At 36.5% G+C, this 16,362-nt stretch overlaps 4 protein-coding genes across 9 annotated transcripts; 2 read left to right on the plus strand and 2 right to left on the minus strand.

Moving 5' to 3' along the window:
• Window positions 1–636: 636 nt before the first annotated feature.
• Window positions 637–5,258, plus strand: LOC125193964 (pentatricopeptide repeat-containing protein At1g71210, mitochondrial). The gene is made up of 3 exons (XM_048091935.1): window positions 637–3,464; window positions 4,426–4,609; window positions 4,805–5,258. Exon 1 carries the CDS (start codon window positions 806–808, stop codon window positions 3,407–3,409), a length of 2,604 nt encoding a protein of 867 aa, XP_047947892.1. The 5' UTR covers window positions 637–805; the 3' UTR covers window positions 3,410–3,464; window positions 4,426–4,609; window positions 4,805–5,258.
• A 296-nt stretch (window positions 5,259–5,554) lies between these two features.
• On the minus strand, window positions 5,555–6,765 carry LOC125193965 (40S ribosomal protein S29). Its single transcript, XM_048091936.1, has 3 exons — window positions 6,606–6,765; window positions 6,434–6,533; window positions 5,555–5,726 (listed from the first exon to the last, which is right to left on the minus strand). Exons 1-3 carry the CDS (start codon window positions 6,665–6,667, stop codon window positions 5,718–5,720), a joined length of 171 nt encoding a protein of 56 aa, XP_047947893.1. The 5' UTR covers window positions 6,668–6,765; the 3' UTR covers window positions 5,555–5,717.
• Window positions 6,766–7,389: 624 nt separating this feature from the next.
• Window positions 7,390–10,999, plus strand: LOC125192486 (membrane-bound transcription factor site-2 protease homolog). 6 transcript variants are annotated; one of them, XM_048090075.1, is made up of 11 exons: window positions 7,390–7,525; window positions 7,631–7,764; window positions 7,853–7,918; window positions 8,000–8,066; window positions 8,170–8,256; window positions 8,747–8,850; window positions 9,108–9,255; window positions 9,358–9,438; window positions 9,526–9,978; window positions 10,056–10,370; window positions 10,485–10,999. In XM_048090075.1, exons 2-11 carry the CDS (start codon window positions 7,667–7,669, stop codon window positions 10,647–10,649), a joined length of 1,584 nt encoding a protein of 527 aa, XP_047946032.1. In that variant the 5' UTR covers window positions 7,390–7,525; window positions 7,631–7,666; the 3' UTR covers window positions 10,650–10,999. The 6 variants fall into 6 exon arrangements, with proteins under 6 accessions (XP_047946032.1, XP_047946031.1, XP_047946033.1 ...); XM_048090074.1 differs by having other exon boundaries at window positions 7,631–7,757; XM_048090076.1 differs by having other exon boundaries at window positions 7,416–7,525; window positions 7,642–7,757.
• Window positions 11,000–12,382: 1,383 nt separating this feature from the next.
• Window positions 12,383–13,767, minus strand: LOC125191930 (protein LURP-one-related 6-like). The gene is made up of 3 exons (XM_048089365.1): window positions 13,534–13,767; window positions 13,075–13,317; window positions 12,383–12,720 (listed from the first exon to the last, which is right to left on the minus strand). The coding sequence occupies exons 1-3, from the start codon at window positions 13,765–13,767 to the stop codon at window positions 12,577–12,579; spliced, it is 621 nt and encodes a 206-aa protein (XP_047945322.1). The 3' UTR covers window positions 12,383–12,576.
• Window positions 13,768–16,362: the final 2,595 nt, after the last annotated feature.

A 16,362-nucleotide genomic window follows, 5' to 3' on the forward strand; every position in this document is an offset into this window, starting at 1 on the left:
GGAAAATTCCATCAAATTCCATCATTCGAATATATATTTTGACTCACTTTCATTCTTCATTAACTATTTATTGCTGCCAACGACCGTTGCATTGTCTCAGTCTTCATATGCCGCCGAAAAAATCTCTTTCGCTATGTTCAATCTCAAGAGTTTCGTATACTGAATCCATCGTTTATCGTGTGTCCAATTCTACTCTTAGAACTTAGTACTCTTATGAAAGTCTCTCCTGATGGAGGTTTGGGCCTTAGCTAATTGTAATTCACGGTGGCCTTATTCTGGGCCATTTGCTTTTATATGGTATACCACTAGTATATTTTTATTACACATTAAAATTAAAACTATAATTTTGTACTACTACATTTTTATGCCACCATTATGATTTTACAATGGGGTATTTCTTCCTATCTTGGGTTTATAAAACTTTGTTTTTCTAAATAAATTAACTAAAATAAATTACATTGGTGCAATATTCCCATCTAAAATGAATATGAAAATTTTTAATAATCTTATTGAATCTTTATATTATGTGATGTAAATATATGTAGACAATAAATTTAAATGGCAATTTACTAATCTGTTGAATTAAAATAAAAGAAGGAAATCATAAAATTAGGGAAAAAAAGAAAAGGAGGAAAAGATAACAACGTTTCTCCTTAAACCTCCACACTTCTTCTCCGTTTACCCCTACAAAATCCGCCGCCGCCGTCATTCTCCGACGCGGCAAAGCTTATCACCAATTCCCTCCCTCCCCCAATTTCACTACCCCGTCAATTTCACCTCTAATTGCTCGATTAATTTAACAGTGATGCTGAAGCTCAGAATCCCAAGGCAATCCAGATCCCTAATTCACCCTCCTCCCTCACCCGCCCCAGCCACGGCGGCGGCTCTATCCTCCGCCGCGGAGCCTCCTATTCCGATTCCCTCATTTTCCAGCACGAATCGATCCGTCGCGGAGCCGCAGCAATCCGACCTCGCCCATTACTTCAGAGAATGGTTCATGTCCCGAAAAATCCCCCTTTACGATCGCATCTTGGAAGCCCTACACGCGGAGGACGCCGACCTCTCCCGCTTCAACCTCCGCCTCTCGGAGGAATTAGTCCTCGACGTTTTGAGATACAACACCAAGGATGTCCTCTCCTGCTTGAAGTTCTTCGATTGGGCGGGGCGGCAGCCGGGTTTCTTCCACACGAGAGCGACGTTCTGCTCCATTTTCCGAGTTATTTCGAAGGCGAAGCTGACGAATTTGATGCTGGATTTTTTGCAGGGATATGAGAAGTATCCGCATAATGGTAAGCAATTGTATCATACTATATTGGTGATTGGTTATTCGTTAGCGGGGCGGTGTGAGACTGCGTTGGCTGTGTTTGGTAAGATGCGGTTTTTGGGGCATGATTTGGATCGTGTGGGGTATAATGTGCTGCTGAATGCCCTCGTTGATGGAGGTCATTATGATTTTGTGGAGAGTTTGGTGTTGGAGATCAAGAAACGGGGGTGTGTGGACAGCTCCACGCATACGGTTATGGTGAAGAATTACTGTAAGCAGAATCAGTTGGATCAGGCGGAGGAGTATCTGCGCGGTGTGATGAAGGCAGATGATAAGGTGAAATTGAATCGGTATGCGTTGTCTGCCTTTCTATCTGCATTGTGTAGGAACAGGGAGTTTGAGAGGGCTTTTGTGTTGATGGAGGAGTTCAAAATGATGGGAATTAATGTGATGGGGCATGTGTATGGTGCGTGGATCAGCGAGCTTGTTAAGGTTGGGAAGATGGATGATGCATTGCAGTTTTTCAAGGATAAGCGTGCGGTTGATGATTATGTACCGGATGTTTTTCATTTCAATATACTGATTTATAGGCTTTTGAAGGAGGATAGGCTTGAAGATGTGTATGATTTGTTGGTGGAGATGACCAAAAGGGGGGTGGTACCTAATGATGTCACAATGAATGGTGTCTTATGCTTTCTATGTAAAGTAGGAATGGTGGACGTTGCAATGGGGTTGTATAACTCAAAGGAGCAGATTGGCCTCTCTGTCAATCGCATGGCTTATAATTATCTAATATTTTCTCTGTTGGGGGAAGGTAATGTCACCGAATCATATAGTGTGTTGCAAAACTCCTTGGAGCAGGGTTATTTCCCTGGTGAGAGGACCTTGTCCATCGTTGCTGATGCCCTCTGCAGAGACGGGAAGCTTGATAAGGTGAAGGAGTTGGTTACGTTCCTCTTGAAACAAAAACTCGTGCCCAGAACGTTTTCATACGACAAGTTCATATCAGCTTATTGTAGGGCTAATAAAGTTGAAGAAGGATATGTGTTACACGACATGCTTACCGGATTAGGTCAGTCATCTCGGAGGTTTGGTTACCATAGCATGATTGAGGGATTTTCGAGGTCAGATAGAGGAGATATAGCGGCTAGGTTACTCATTGAGATGCAAGAAAGCCATTATCGCGCAACCCGGAAATTGTATATCCGAGTCATTAAGAGCCTATTAAAAATGGATAACCCAGACACTCGATTCTTTCAATTTCTTGAAACGCAGCTGGCTAGTGGACTTTGTGACCCCTCTGTCACTTACGCGAACTTCATTGATGGGGCTGCACATGCAGATAGGCCTGACCTGGCTCTGAAAATATATGAGGAGATGCAAAAATATGATCTTCAACTGAATTTTAGAGGTAGCATCAGATTATTGCAGTGTTGTTTGAAAAACGAAAAATTACCCAATGCTTTGTTTCTGTTCTGCCAATTATCCGTTCAATGGCAAAGGAGAAAATTGTGGAATGCCATGATTGTTGGTCTTTGTAGACTTAAACATGTGGACTATGCTTCAGAGTTGTTGGTTCATATGTATAAAGCCAGTATGACTCCATCTCTCCAATGTTATGAGGAACTTATCAAGATGAACTGCTATTTGGGGAATTATAGTGATGCTATAGATCTTCTTGATGATATGACGAGAATTGGTCGTCAAGTTTCATCCTTTATCGGCAATGTATTTTTGCTTCATGCTTTGAAAAGTAGGTCATTATATGAGGCTTGGGTTTCTTTAAGTGAGACAAAAAAGCTCACAAATACAAGTTGGATGCTGGGTCACCTGGTTGGCATATTTTCTGATAGTATTGGAGGATATTATTTGGAGGAGGACATCGAAACACTAATCGAGCAGTGCTTCGAAACTGATCTCTACACCTATAATATGATGTTAAAAAAATTTATCAGGAAGGGAAGCAACTCTGCTAGTAGATTAGTCCATCGGCTGCGCGAAAAAGGATATAAACCAAATAGATGGACTTATGAAATAATTACCTATGGTTTATACAGACAAGGGCGGAAGGAAGAAGCTAACATGTGGAGGAATGAGATGGCCCTAGAAGAAAACCCAGAAACGTTGGACATGAATAGAAGATGAACTTTGTTTGTCACGCAAGGCATGCCTTAACAGACAGCACCTTCAATACAGCCAAGTAAGTTTATATTCTTGCTTACGTTATCTATGCTTCTCATTATAGGAAAAATAATCGTAAAGCACCCGGTGCTCAATAGACTTCTATAGGATCCTGAATATGTTTTACTTGGAGATGGAGATTCTTGAGAGTTAGTACTAAATTATGGTATGGAGATGATGTGTATGAGTATATAAAGTTATTCTTTAATGGAAAGAAGTAGGTAGTACTTGATAAATTTTTCACTAACATATTCGCATCTGGAAAATGTCAAAACTTCCCTTCGTAATTCTTTGGTGGAGAAATTAATGAATCTGATTCGATTGGGACCGGGATGCTAGCAAAATAAAATATGGACAACACAGCTGAACTCAATATTTACTAGAGATATATGTTTGAAATAAGGATTGGTATTTTTGGTAAAGTTGTTAGTACTTGTAGAGTTGGAGGATTTTGAGCTGCTTGTGAAAGTATTTTTCCATTTTCATGAATGTGATATATGACTGGGAGGTTTCATCAGAATTCCAATTAGTCATCAGCATTTTTCACCTCGAGCCTTACTGCTTGGGCGAGAGCATGGTTAAATAGTCTTACTTTTCTTTACATTATTTCCCATGATCCGAACCTTGCAGTTTTGTTAGCATTGAGAAGATTCAGTTCATTTTTATTTTTAAGGGAAATCAGAGCTTTTTTACGTATGGTTAACAAAACTTCTTCAAGCTTCCCCATAGAACTTACATATTCCATCTTACAAGAAAAGTTCAGCAAAACATAATCTAGCTTCTAAGACATCAAAATTTCGTTCAACTTTCCTAAGTACTCCAACTGTTTTGAGTTCATGGTTAAGTATGATAGTTCAACTCATTTTTAATATTTAATGGGGTAATAAACTGCATTAGTAGTTACTTAGATGTTTTCTTCTTGTCATCTTTACGGGTATTCCATTGATTTATTCTTATATCAGAAGATTTCCCTTATTCAGATTAGCACAAATAAGGAACCAGCAAGCTATTGAGAAGTTCATCGGAATGGAGGCTGTGGCTTATTTTACAGATCAACATTCTTGCTATACACGAAGGGAAAGGCAAAAGGCACATTCGCATAAAAAGAGATGCTCTTGAGTCTGCCAAGGCATTGCTGTTCCATGACAATAGAAGTCTGTGCAGGTAAAAGATATATTCAAACTTCAATTTCATTTTATATGATATTATCTCATAGGAGAGAGATGGAAACAAATTCTTTCCATTGATGTTAACATGGCTTGGCATCAAAGTTTATCCGTTATCAAGATCCTTAGCTTTGTCTGTGTCCTCAAGAATGGTTCGATTCTCCAACTCTATTCGTTTGCTCTTTCTTGGCAGTTGGGTCGATGGTGGTGGTTGTACTTTTTTCTCGAGATTGAAGGTGTAAATGAAGTTTTGATGCCCGTAGAACAGAAATTAAAGGCCTAGCCCAGATTTGTGGCTTGCGTTGTGAGAGCCCTTGCACTCGCAGGAACATCATATCTTGGGGCTATTAGTGTATCTTGAGTAAACTGGTGCGGATGCCTGTTGGGACGTTTTCGGGTTCAAAGTCCTGGGAGGAACCTTGCATCAGCGAACGGAGATCAGAATGAGAACAGCGACATTCACATTAGTCAAGTAAAGCATATGAATCAGTTGCATCTCAGATTTTTTTACGTACATCAGTTTTGTTACACCATTGATGTATTGTCTGAGCTTATCGTAAATATTTATTCATTATTTGACCTGTAACAGTTTCTGAATAATTTTATTCCCAAGAACCATGAAAATAAGCATTTTCAGGGGAGATCAACATGAATGGTAATCTCCAGATTCATTGTATTTATTGATATGTTTGTTTAATAAGCAATTTTTTCATTCTAATTTTTCAACTTATGACCAATAATCTTAGTTTTTTAAAATTCTATCACAATATTTTTTAACACTTTTGTTCAAGACTATTTATCAATTCTATCACAATATATTTAACTTGTAATTTTATCATTGGAAATTCTATCAAAAGACAGAATCATAATAGAGGGTACCAAAAAAAAATCATAATTGAATCAATTGAAGGAATATAAAGCATTATAAACAAGACGATGAAGATAAGATAACAAAGACTGAAAGTAGTACTATCAATTATCAAAAGTGATAAGTAACAAAGTTAACATAGCAACATAATGTCTGAAAGAAATTCAACAGCTAAAACAAAATTTTAAAAATCCATTCAGTTTCCATGCCCTCGCTTCAAGACCTCAATGTCCAAGCATTAACGGTACTGCAAAAGGAGAAGACAACGATATTGAGAAACAGCACAATTGGAATCAAACGAAGTTGATTTATTAGCTGAACTATGTAACATAGTTGTAACAGCAACATATTTGTTCGTAGAGATCAATAGAATTCATACCACCAAAAGAGTTGTAGACAAACACCAGCTTAAACTAGAGTTTTCAAAACATACTACTATTATCCATGTATATGTACCATAAACCTGAGCAATTACACATCCAAATCTCGCGAAATACAAAACAGAAGTATCACGAAAAGAACAGCATTGAAAAAGTATCCATTTTGAGGCCAACAAATAGCAATGAAATTCAATATCAAACAAATAGCAATGAAAATCAATATCAAAACAATTAGCAATGGAAATCAATATCAAACAAGTTTCAGGCACATGTATATATGGATTTGATCAGAAGTTAATTAGAAATCATGTACATAAAAATGCTCAGTATTTAATCCCCCAAATATAAAACAAAACATTCAAATCAAAATCCCCAAACGTATTAACAGCTCCAACACTAGATTATCATCAAACCAAAATCAATAATCCAATCAAAATCTCCGGACTAATAAACCACAAGACAGGGGATACATACAATACAATATCAATAGATCTAACAACAAATAAAAAGGTTCAACAATTAATCAGAAATTTAATCATAAACCAAAAAGGGGGAAATACGGTAAAGAATCGACCTTGATGAAGCCAATCTCCTTGGCGTTGCTGCGGAAGCACTGCCTGCAACACATGAGACCGTACTTGCGAATGATTCCATGGGGGTTTCCGCAAACCCGGCTGCATCACAATACTAGGGTTAGCGATTGGGTAAAATCGAAATTAGAAAAAGAGAAGCGAAATTGAACGAACCAAGTGCGTGAGCCAGGGCCGTAGTTCTTGGGGTGCGAATTCCAGATGTTGGAGTGACCCATCTTCTGTCCCTCTTCTCTCTCTGCGGAAAATCTAGAGTTTTGGAGACGATGCGCCGACGATGTAAAACCCTAGTTTTGGTGAAGGCGAGGTCTGACACGGTATTTATAGGACTACGTCGTTTTATTCTAATTTAATTTATTTAATAAAATATTAGTTTTGTTATTATCTATCAACATAATCCTTAATCTAATAGGTGTATAATCTTCAATCCAATCTCACTACATATTTTATTTTCATACTATCATATTAGCACTATAAAAATAGAAAAAATAATTACAAATGGTATAAGTATGATGCTAAAATGTCATGTGAAAGCTTGAATTTTTTTCAAAAATCCTAATTTCTCCACAAAAAAAATTATTATTATCAAAATCGAAATTTAATTGCGGCAATAATAATTTTCACATTTTTTGTGTACCCTTGTAAGATTATTATCTTGGATCAATGTTTTGATTTATACTACTTTCAATAATTTAATTATGTAATTCTAGAATTTAGTTTTTAATATTACTGTATTATTTATTTTTATTTACAAATATCAAAACATAGATAAATATACTTAAACTGAAAAATATTACTATAAAATTTTGAATTAAAGTGAATAGCTAAAATTTGAAATATTGAATTTGACTTGAAAATTTTAAAATATAAAGGTGGTAATAAGGAGTAATTAACAAAAATTAAATGGTGCCAATTAAATCTCCTTAGTTAATAGCCATAACTGAAACCTGCTCAAAACGACGTCACTTGATCCTTCTTCACCACTCTCTCCCTTTCACTGCGACACAAACAACCGGAAAAATCGCCGGCGAATTGAAGCTCACTCTTCGAAACGAAGCGCTACAATTCAAACACATGTAGTAACTTACTGTTGCAGCGTTTCCTTTTTTACTTGCTACATTTTTCTACTGATTTTGGATGCAATTGAAGCTAACAGTTGACAACGCTAACAATTTCTGCAGAAGAAATGCAGCAATAGGCTCCGCCGCGGATGATGGATGGTAGGCGAGGAGGAAGACGGCGGGGCGATCAGACGCTTCTGCCTTTGCGCCGCCCTGCTAGGCATTTCGCTCATACCGTTTCCTGCTGGTATCGCGTAATTAATTCGTATTTTGCTTGGAATTCGGAAATTGAGCTGTTGGTTTCTGCATAGGATGATGTAATTTAATCATCGAATTGTGTAGGTATTGTGATTTCAAGTGCATCGCATTCAATGAGCTGTTGTTTCGTTTGGGTCGCAGGCACGCTAGGTTTGTGCCTTTTTTTTTATCTCTGATGATTCTGAATTTTTGGTTTGATGGAGCAGTAGTTTATCCTGTGGCTCTATGCAGGATCTTGAGGATTTGGTTTTCCATTGGGATTGGGTTTAGCTTGGCTGCTCTCATTGGAGCTACAGTAGTTAGTGACTTTTTCAGCATTTGCAACCCCTCTTTTCTTCTTTGAAACAATTAAGCTTGCTCTCTTACATGTGTTATTGTGTCTTCTTTTCTCTTTCTGCAAGATTATTCTCTGTGAAATGGCAAAAGCAACTCTTACGTATGCTGGAATAGCGCGGTCTCGCGACTCCTCATTCAGCCTTTCTTTTTTGGTTAGTGTTACGTCTTCCTTCAGAATATGTTGTTGATGATACTTCTATTGTACCTGGATGATGATGATTCATCTACAAGCAACAGGATGCTAGTTTTATCTGAAAAGGGAATTCTGTTGCTTTGACCATTTATATAATTATATTTGCTTGAAATGGAATTTTGGATTCTTATGTGACTAATCCTACAATTTCAACTGACATGGAGCATGCATGATGGGTCTAGTTTGTTTATGGAATTTGCAATTTGCTCCCCTCTTGAACGGATATTGATCATATTGTGCATCCCAATTCCTAATTAATTAGATTGTCATTTGGGGCAATTTATTGACACTCAGTGTTTTGGGTGGCTATTTTGTCATTTTGTTGATGTTGAAGATCATTATTGGCTAGCTCATAAATCCCTCCCTTATATTTTGTAGAGTTGCCTTCTTTCTGTGTAATACTTGAGCTTCTTGGTTGATCCTTCAGATTTTACTTACTCTTTATGCAGACTGCTGGCATGCACATGTCACCTTCCAGTATGGGCTTCGTGTGCTTATCTTCTTTCTTGTGCGTACTGGTGCATGAGTTTGGCCATGCTCTTGCAGCCGCAAGGTTAAGAATTTCCCTCTGCCACTTGACACTCATTGATGCCTTACAATATTGTAAGGCAAATTACACTTCTCTATTTGTGACGCCTCTGTTAGTATCCAGTTGCATGTGCTATCAATACTAGGAGAATATCATTCTTTTGTATCATATGGAGCTGAATATACAATACGGTTGTGAATACTGATAGAATTGAAAAGCTCTTTTGGTTAGAGAATGTATCTCACTATGGTTATTGTACATTCAATTCCTTGCTGGTGCAGTGAAGGTGTGCAGATGGAGTATATTGCAATCTTCTGTGCTCTTGTATTTCCGGGAGCTTTGGTGGCTTTTAATGACTCATCATTGCAGCTATTACCTGGAGTGGCTTCTCTCCGTATCTATTGTGCTGGTATTTGGCACAATGCGGCAGTAAGTTCACATGTCCTTTTTATCTGCTAGTAGTAGATAATCTCTGTGTAGTTGTAGTTTGCATTCCCTGATGCTGAGCCTAATTAACTGTATCTTCTGCAGTTTTGTGGAGTTTGCACATTGGCTTTGTTCCTTCTTCCCTTCGTCTTAAGTCCACTCTACATCCACGGTGAAAGCCCCATGGTACTAAAAACAAGCATATTATTGTGAAATGAGTTTGCCAATTGTTTTGGATGCCTCATAGCTAATCCGAGAACTGCTTTTTCACAGGTATTAGATGTGCATTCTACGTCACCATTGTCGGGTTATCTTTCACCATATGATGTTATACATTCTTTGGATGAGTTTCGTGTCTATACTGCTGACGAATGGAAGCAGAAACTTACTGTTTTGACCGAGCAGACTCCCCCACTTTCGTTTGGTCAATCTAGTGGAATGGGAAACTTGCAAAAGAGTTATTGTATTCCGCATTCCTTGATTGAAAAGAGCATTCATGTTCCATTCACAAGGTATGAAACATATTGTCCAAATGAACTTTTTGCCTTCGCACCAATAACATGTCCCGATATGAGCGAATATGGCGATGGTGGCAACAAAACCAATAATCAGGAAAGTGTAGAAACGATTCATTGTTTGAATGCTAAGGACGTTATCAAGCTTAAGAAATGTGCGCATGATCCCGTGCAAGCTTCGAGCAATAAAAGCGGATGCCTTTGCTCAGAGGTAGTGTGTCTTCATCCTGAAATTCTTCAAATCTATTGGCAATAATATACTTTTCACTTGAAATCGTCTGGAAACAGGATGAATCGTGCTTGATGCCGGTGCAACTGCCAGGTTTAGGATGGGTCGAGATTACATATTCTAGATTGGAATGCCTCAACCATGGAAGAAGTTTAGTTTCGGAAAACCAGCAATCCAATAGTGGAGAGAAAGGCTGCCTCCAGACTTTTGTCTTTGTTGGTGATCTCACCGCAATGGCACATTCAGTTCATTTGACATCATATCAGCCTCGACTGTCAATGTATTTCATCGCGTACCTTCCAGATCTGTTGGAGAGATTTCTGACGTGTTCCTTCCATGTCTCTATGGTTCTTGCTCTACTGAACAGCCTACCGGTAGGTCATACAACCATTAGGAACTGATTTTGGAATATTTTTTCCTGTGTTTCTTTGCTTGATGATGCACTGGTGACTCGTATAACTGTAGTTAAAATGTTTCCATTGTATCAGGTGTTCTTTCTCGATGGCGAATCCATTCTAGAGGCCACTTTGCTGCACTACTTTGGCTTTCTGAGCTCCAGGACGAGGCAATCAGTTCTGCGATGTTGCCTTTATGCAGGGACCGCGATTTGCGCCTTTTTAATTATGCGAACAGTATTCGTCTCGGTTAGCTAGAGTGGTTTGCTGGTGCAGCAACATGTTTGCATTGATTTACCAGAGAAATTGCAGTGGACAGAAGCAACCCAAGCCGATTCGTACAGAAAAAGAAAGCAGAGGAGGTGGAGGAAGCCGAAAGACTAGCCATTGGGAAGAAGATCCAAAGCTAAAACTGCTTTTGCAGAGTTTACCAGTTTTGTTTGTTGAGACTTGATACATATCAAGACTAACTGCAGACTAAATAGTTGTATGTTTCATTTTCTCAACACAAATTTGGAAATTTACTCTTCAACACTTCCCAAAATATGTAAATACAAACTTTACTTGGCCTAGTGGCTAATACTCGAGGCTAAAGTTTTTGAGTTCGAGTCCATTGTGACGCAGCCTTTTAAAAAGTTCTGTTTATTTATCCATAAAAGAAAGACCGGCTAGATTTTGGGAAGGTGTTAGTTGTTAGGCCCAACTGAATTTTTTGGAGGAAAGCGGATTTTCCGTATGGAATGTGGGCTTAGGTCGACCCATAATTTTATGTTTTGGTGGTCCGGCCCGACTGTTTGAGAAGATTGATAAAACTAGTATTAATGTCATTATGAACCAGAGACGGAGCTACATGGAGATATAGGAGGCCCATGGGCTTCCCCAGCGTGAAATGTCCGACTTCGTCATTGTTCTCAACTATCCTAACTCCTAAGTGAAGCATCTTGGAAAGCAAGTCATTCATTTTGTCCCATGCAAGTTGGACTTTCAACATGTAATTTATGTAGGTAGAGTTAGTGACAATTTTGTGATTCTCTCCAACTACTATGACCACTACTATAATTTTCTACGTTTTATTACCTAAGACTATCTAAATTAATCCTTTTTCGAGTAAATTCAATACTAGTGCATACAAATTCAAACTTCTCAACTTCTGCACTACTTTCCATTTTCTTTTAACTATTTGCCTCAATCATCACTAGAGGTTAGTGGATCCATTCTTTTAACAAAATAAGACATCAACATTTGAGGTACGGATTTAACGGGGTCGAGAGATTGACTGACCCTACCACCAGCTCATGATTGCCGTCGAAAAATCCTATCAGTCTGTCATCAACCCATGGCAGCTCCGCCATCGGCCCAAATAGAGTGAGAGAGCAATGTTTTTTTGACTTCACCAAATTATATTTAAGCTTAAATTATTTTGATTAAAGAATAATCCACACTTTGGGGTCTTTTAAGCAATAAAATGTAGTAGAATTCAAAGCTCTCTCTATCTCTGCAGGACCGATCCCCTTTCTTGTTTCCCAAATGCTCAGCGAGAATCGTGCATCTCCTATTACCGACCCCACGAGTTTTATTTTCTAAATACATCACCGTCAACATTCAATAACTTATTTGTACTAATTTTATCTCCCTTGTCTACATGCATGTAACAAAATAAATATCCATCTTGAAACTTAGCACTTTTTTAGCACATGGAAAATGTGGAAAACATGGGTGCGAGTCATGATAAAATTGTAGTATGTTCAAGATATGTACTACTATAATATATTTATATAATGAACCAATCACTTTTGATACAAGAATCCCCTTTATTCAATATATATATATATATATATAATGAACCAATCACTTTTGATACAAGAATCTCCTTTATTCAATAGTTGCTGAATTTCCAATCCTTCTTGAGTCCTTGACTAAGACAAATATGAAACGTACACATCATGTACTTGTGTTACGTAGCTAACATACTTAGCTCTACAAACGCATAGTGCATATCCAATCATTCACCAATATCGATATGTTCGACATGTGTACTGATGAAATAAAATAACGAAACATAAACACAAACGAATCTCAAACAATTTTTTTCCCTTTCGAAACGTTGATTGACTAATATTCCAAAAGGAGAAATAAAAACAGATTGATTAACAAGAATTATTTAAATAAAATTGTAATAAAATGGTCAACATCTTGTAGATCCATCATATATGTAGTCAAGAACAGCAATCACTCCAAAAACAAAAGCTTGATCGAAACCAGCCTTTATTTCCACATGATACATATCTCTTGTCCTCATCAATCGTTGCATCTCCTTATTTACACCAATCTGCAATAATAAAATAATTTTTTTGTCACAACCCAAAATCGTACATTGCACATTCTTATATGCAACAGGGCAGAAGCAGGGTCAGACGCATAAATTTATTTTGACAATGGTTACAGTACTATTAATATAAATTTTGAGTTTGAAACTTTGTGAATTTTGTTGAGATAATAAAGGCTTTGCAAATGGTTCACACAAAATATCATAAATTCGATGATTTTATAAAGTAGAAAAATAGCTTAGTAGGGGCTTAAGTCCCCACTAATCGTGCATTTTTTAGTATGGATAATTGCTACTAAAATCATGAAGTTTTGATTTGTTCTGAAAGTAACGGTATAATGTTGATTGATTCATTACCAGTGCTACGACATCTCCCATGGGGCTAACAATGGTGCAAGCCCGGGCGGGAAAGTCGCCATGGACTTCAAAGCTGCCGTGGCTGCAAAGCTCCTTGGATTCGACAGATATCCGGAACACATTTTGGGTCAAGAAACACGAGTTTGGTTCCTTTAAAGTGAAGACGAGTTTTTCGGACCCGACGAAGTCGTAGACGAACCCTTTCCATTTCCTAGTTAGGCTTAGTGCCTCAATTGTCCCTCCCTTCAATCACAATACATCTTAACGTCAATTCATCAAAATTCAACAAAAGACTGAAACAAATCCACTATCTGTTTCATGTCAACCTATGCGTGTAGCAACTCCCGATATAGCACTAAAAGTAAAAGCAAGACGCGACAGGATCCGCACAGGGAAAAGCGCTTGTCACTCGTTGGCAATTAGCGGCATCCTGAAAACGTCCCGAGTCGAAATAATTACCTTACGCCGGATGAGTAGCAAAGCATTTCCATCTCCATCTTTGAGAATGAGTTCATCCTTTTTGCCAATAACTCCGCAGCCGTCGACGCGAAACAAGACCCGTTGGGCCGCGTCCGCCACCACGAAGCCGCCCCCGTTGGCCACGTTCGGCCGCCGCCTCACGGCGAGGATCACATCCGACGGTGCACAGTAGACTTTGCTCACAATTGGTAGGACACTTGATTTTGTAGCCATTGATTGGATTTATTCCAAAATTTCAACTCAATATTCCAATTTATAGAGAAAGTGAATTGTTTCAAAAGCAATGTTCAAATTATTGGGTATATATATAATCTATATTCGAAGAAGTTTGGCAATTATCCTTTTTGACTATTTGTGCAGCAAACGAATCTTGTTTTAGTGTGGAAAAAATTAAATTGCGTTGCTAAAATACGTAGAATTAATGAATTATGGTCTCAAATTTCACTTTGGAGACTGCATAAACATTAATTAAATATTTAATTTGAAATGATAAAGATGATTATAATCATACGACACGACACATACTATAAGATCTATTATTTTTGCTAATTTTGTCAAGATTTTGGTATTTGGAATCGAAGTGAAGTGTTTTATAATATTGCCTTTTTAGTGTATTGATTTTTCTAAAGTTTCACGTCTCCTTTATTTGAAAACTGGCTGCCTAATGTTTAGGGAATCGTTTGAATGATTTTTGGTCTTTAATTGCTAGAAGCTAATTAAATTTCTTAATCTTGATTAAAATATACCTTCCTCAACTACGATTTTCGTCGATGACTAGTGAAAATCACAAAGTTTGGTCAAATTTTGGTATGTTTCGCACACTTCAGAAGCTTGCAATTGTCCTACAATGACTTTTTCTGAGCAAATACGATGTAGAGTTCGCGTACATGTGTAAAATTTTAGCAACATGAATGTATATTGGTGTAGATGTGTGTGTGAAATGTGGCTAAACTAATTAATTTTGAGCCTAATGAAGAACTTAAAATAATAAAATGTTATATTAATAAATTTGGTGAATAATAGAATTTTTGAAACGATGTGAGTTGTTATACAATAAAATTAAGGTCCAATGGATACAAGAACTATGACCTATATATTTTTCATGAGTTTAAAGGAAAATAATTTTTAATTAACCCTTAATTGTAATTACGGGGGATTAATATTCATGTTAACGATTTTGACTAATTTATTGAAAGTAAGTAAAGATAATTAGCTATTTAGCTTTATCTAAACGTGACATGGTCTTGTGATATATATCCAAGTACAAATATATGGTGGGCATTAATGACTTTGCAGACGTGTATTTGTGAAGTGAAACACGGAAAGAATACTGTTTTTCGAAACGATTTTCATTGATATTTCAAATCGAGAGGTGTACCATGACCGATTATTTATTATAGCTTGTATGCATTAGCAAGATGTGAATGCTTTAGATATGATCAATCATTTTCAAAGAATAGTAAGTACGTAATTATCGATGGAAAAGTGTTAATTAGATGTGCTTTAACTAAGAAGTGAATATTTCCTTAATATTGAAATGAAGTCATAAAGTGATGCAAATTTACGATGATATATACTGATCGTAAATAGAATTACGTGTATATGAATGTTTGATAAATTACTTTATGATTTATATATAAATTCACTTAGCATTCTTTAGATTAATTAAAGAATGACATATATGCATGGATAAATTTGTGCTACATATCTTATATGAACATCAAGATTTAATTTATTTTGTTTGTATTGGTATTGTTTGTTTAGTTTTACTAATTCAGTTTGTTTCTAATATCTTAAATATTGTTATCGGGTTGTTAGTAAAAATAAAGCTTGATTCATTTTTTATTCATATTTTAAAATTATAGAGAATGGAGAAATTGAATATTATAGTTTTTAATCTCATTAATAGTGTTTTAAAAGTATTAGAATTAAATTAAACACATAAAAAAAAACAAATGTTAACATAGACTTTTTTGAATGATTTCTCATAAATAGTGCTCACATAAAATTAGAAACACAACTTTGATCAAATATCAAAAAATAAGAGTATATTTTATTAGGAATATGATCAAATGAAAACTCTAAATATTGTACAAACTCAAAAGTATGATCTGGACCATTGAAAAACGTCAACAGATCACAAAAAAACATCAACAGGAAAATGTCAACAGAATTTCAACGGTAGTCAATGATTGATGTTGTGTTGATATTGTGTTGATACTATGTTGACATTAAAATCTTTAAATTTTACACTGTGTTGATATTGTATTGAAACTGTATTAAAGCCGTGTTGAAGAGTTTTGAGTTTGTACAATATATAAGTTTGCATTTTATCGCAGCCCCTTCACTAAATGTATAAAATTACTGCATTCACAATTACATTGATGTGATTGCATTGTTGAAAAGTTACTCAAATTTAACTACTCCCTTTCTTCATCAAGTAGAAACATACAAGTAACTATAGATATCCGTGATACATAAAAGTACTACTAATCTTAATTTAAAGATTAATTATCATATAATTAGACATATGACCAGCCCAAAACTAATTTAATCAATTGACTGTTACTCTCTACCTATTTCCACTAACCAAATTGATCTTGATTTTGTACCCTCAAATAGTTAGACATCTTCCTTGGGCGGTGGCACATTACAATGCTCCAACTCTTCAACAACTATTTTCATTTTCTAAAGGATAATTAAGGGTTGACTTCAAAGTTCAAAAACCTTAATCAACATACATATTTGTGTTCAAATTAATAGCAGCAAGCAATGCTTTAATGCAAATACATGCGCGAGTGGCGTGTC

The sequence above is a fragment of the Salvia hispanica genome, chromosome 6 (genome assembly GCF_023119035.1).
Source record: "Salvia hispanica cultivar TCC Black 2014 chromosome 6, UniMelb_Shisp_WGS_1.0, whole genome shotgun sequence".
Classification (NCBI taxonomy): Eukaryota; Viridiplantae; Streptophyta; class Magnoliopsida; order Lamiales; family Lamiaceae; genus Salvia; species Salvia hispanica.

Excerpts from the sequence above, each read along its gene's own strand:
- LOC125193964 (XM_048091935.1), top strand. The coding sequence starts at position 806 with ATGCTGAAGCTCAGAATCCCAAGGCAATCCAGATCCCTAATTCACCCT.
- LOC125193965 (XM_048091936.1), bottom strand. The coding sequence starts at position 6,667 with ATGGGTCACTCCAACATCTGGAATTCGCACCCCAAGAACTACGGCCCT. Across the intron at positions 6,534-6,605 it reads GGCCCTGGCTCACGCACTTG|CCGGGTTTGCGGAAACCCCC; the intron begins GTTCGTTCAATT and ends ATTGTGATGCAG.
- LOC125192486 (XM_048090075.1), top strand. The coding sequence starts at position 7,667 with ATGGTAGGCGAGGAGGAAGACGGCGGGGCGATCAGACGCTTCTGCCTT. Across the intron at positions 7,919-7,999 it reads TTGGGTCGCAGGCACGCTAG|GATCTTGAGGATTTGGTTTT; the intron begins GTTTGTGCCTTT and ends GGCTCTATGCAG. Across the intron at positions 8,851-9,107 it reads CATGCTCTTGCAGCCGCAAG|TGAAGGTGTGCAGATGGAGT; the intron begins GTTAAGAATTTC and ends TTGCTGGTGCAG.
- LOC125191930 (XM_048089365.1), bottom strand. The coding sequence starts at position 13,767 with ATGGCTACAAAATCAAGTGTCCTACCAATTGTGAGCAAAGTCTACTGT. Across the intron at positions 13,318-13,533 it reads TGCTACTCATCCGGCGTAAG|GGAGGGACAATTGAGGCACT; the intron begins GTAATTATTTCG and ends TTGTGATTGAAG. Across the intron at positions 12,721-13,074 it reads TGGGAGATGTCGTAGCACTG|ATTGGTGTAAATAAGGAGAT; the intron begins GTAATGAATCAA and ends TTATTATTGCAG.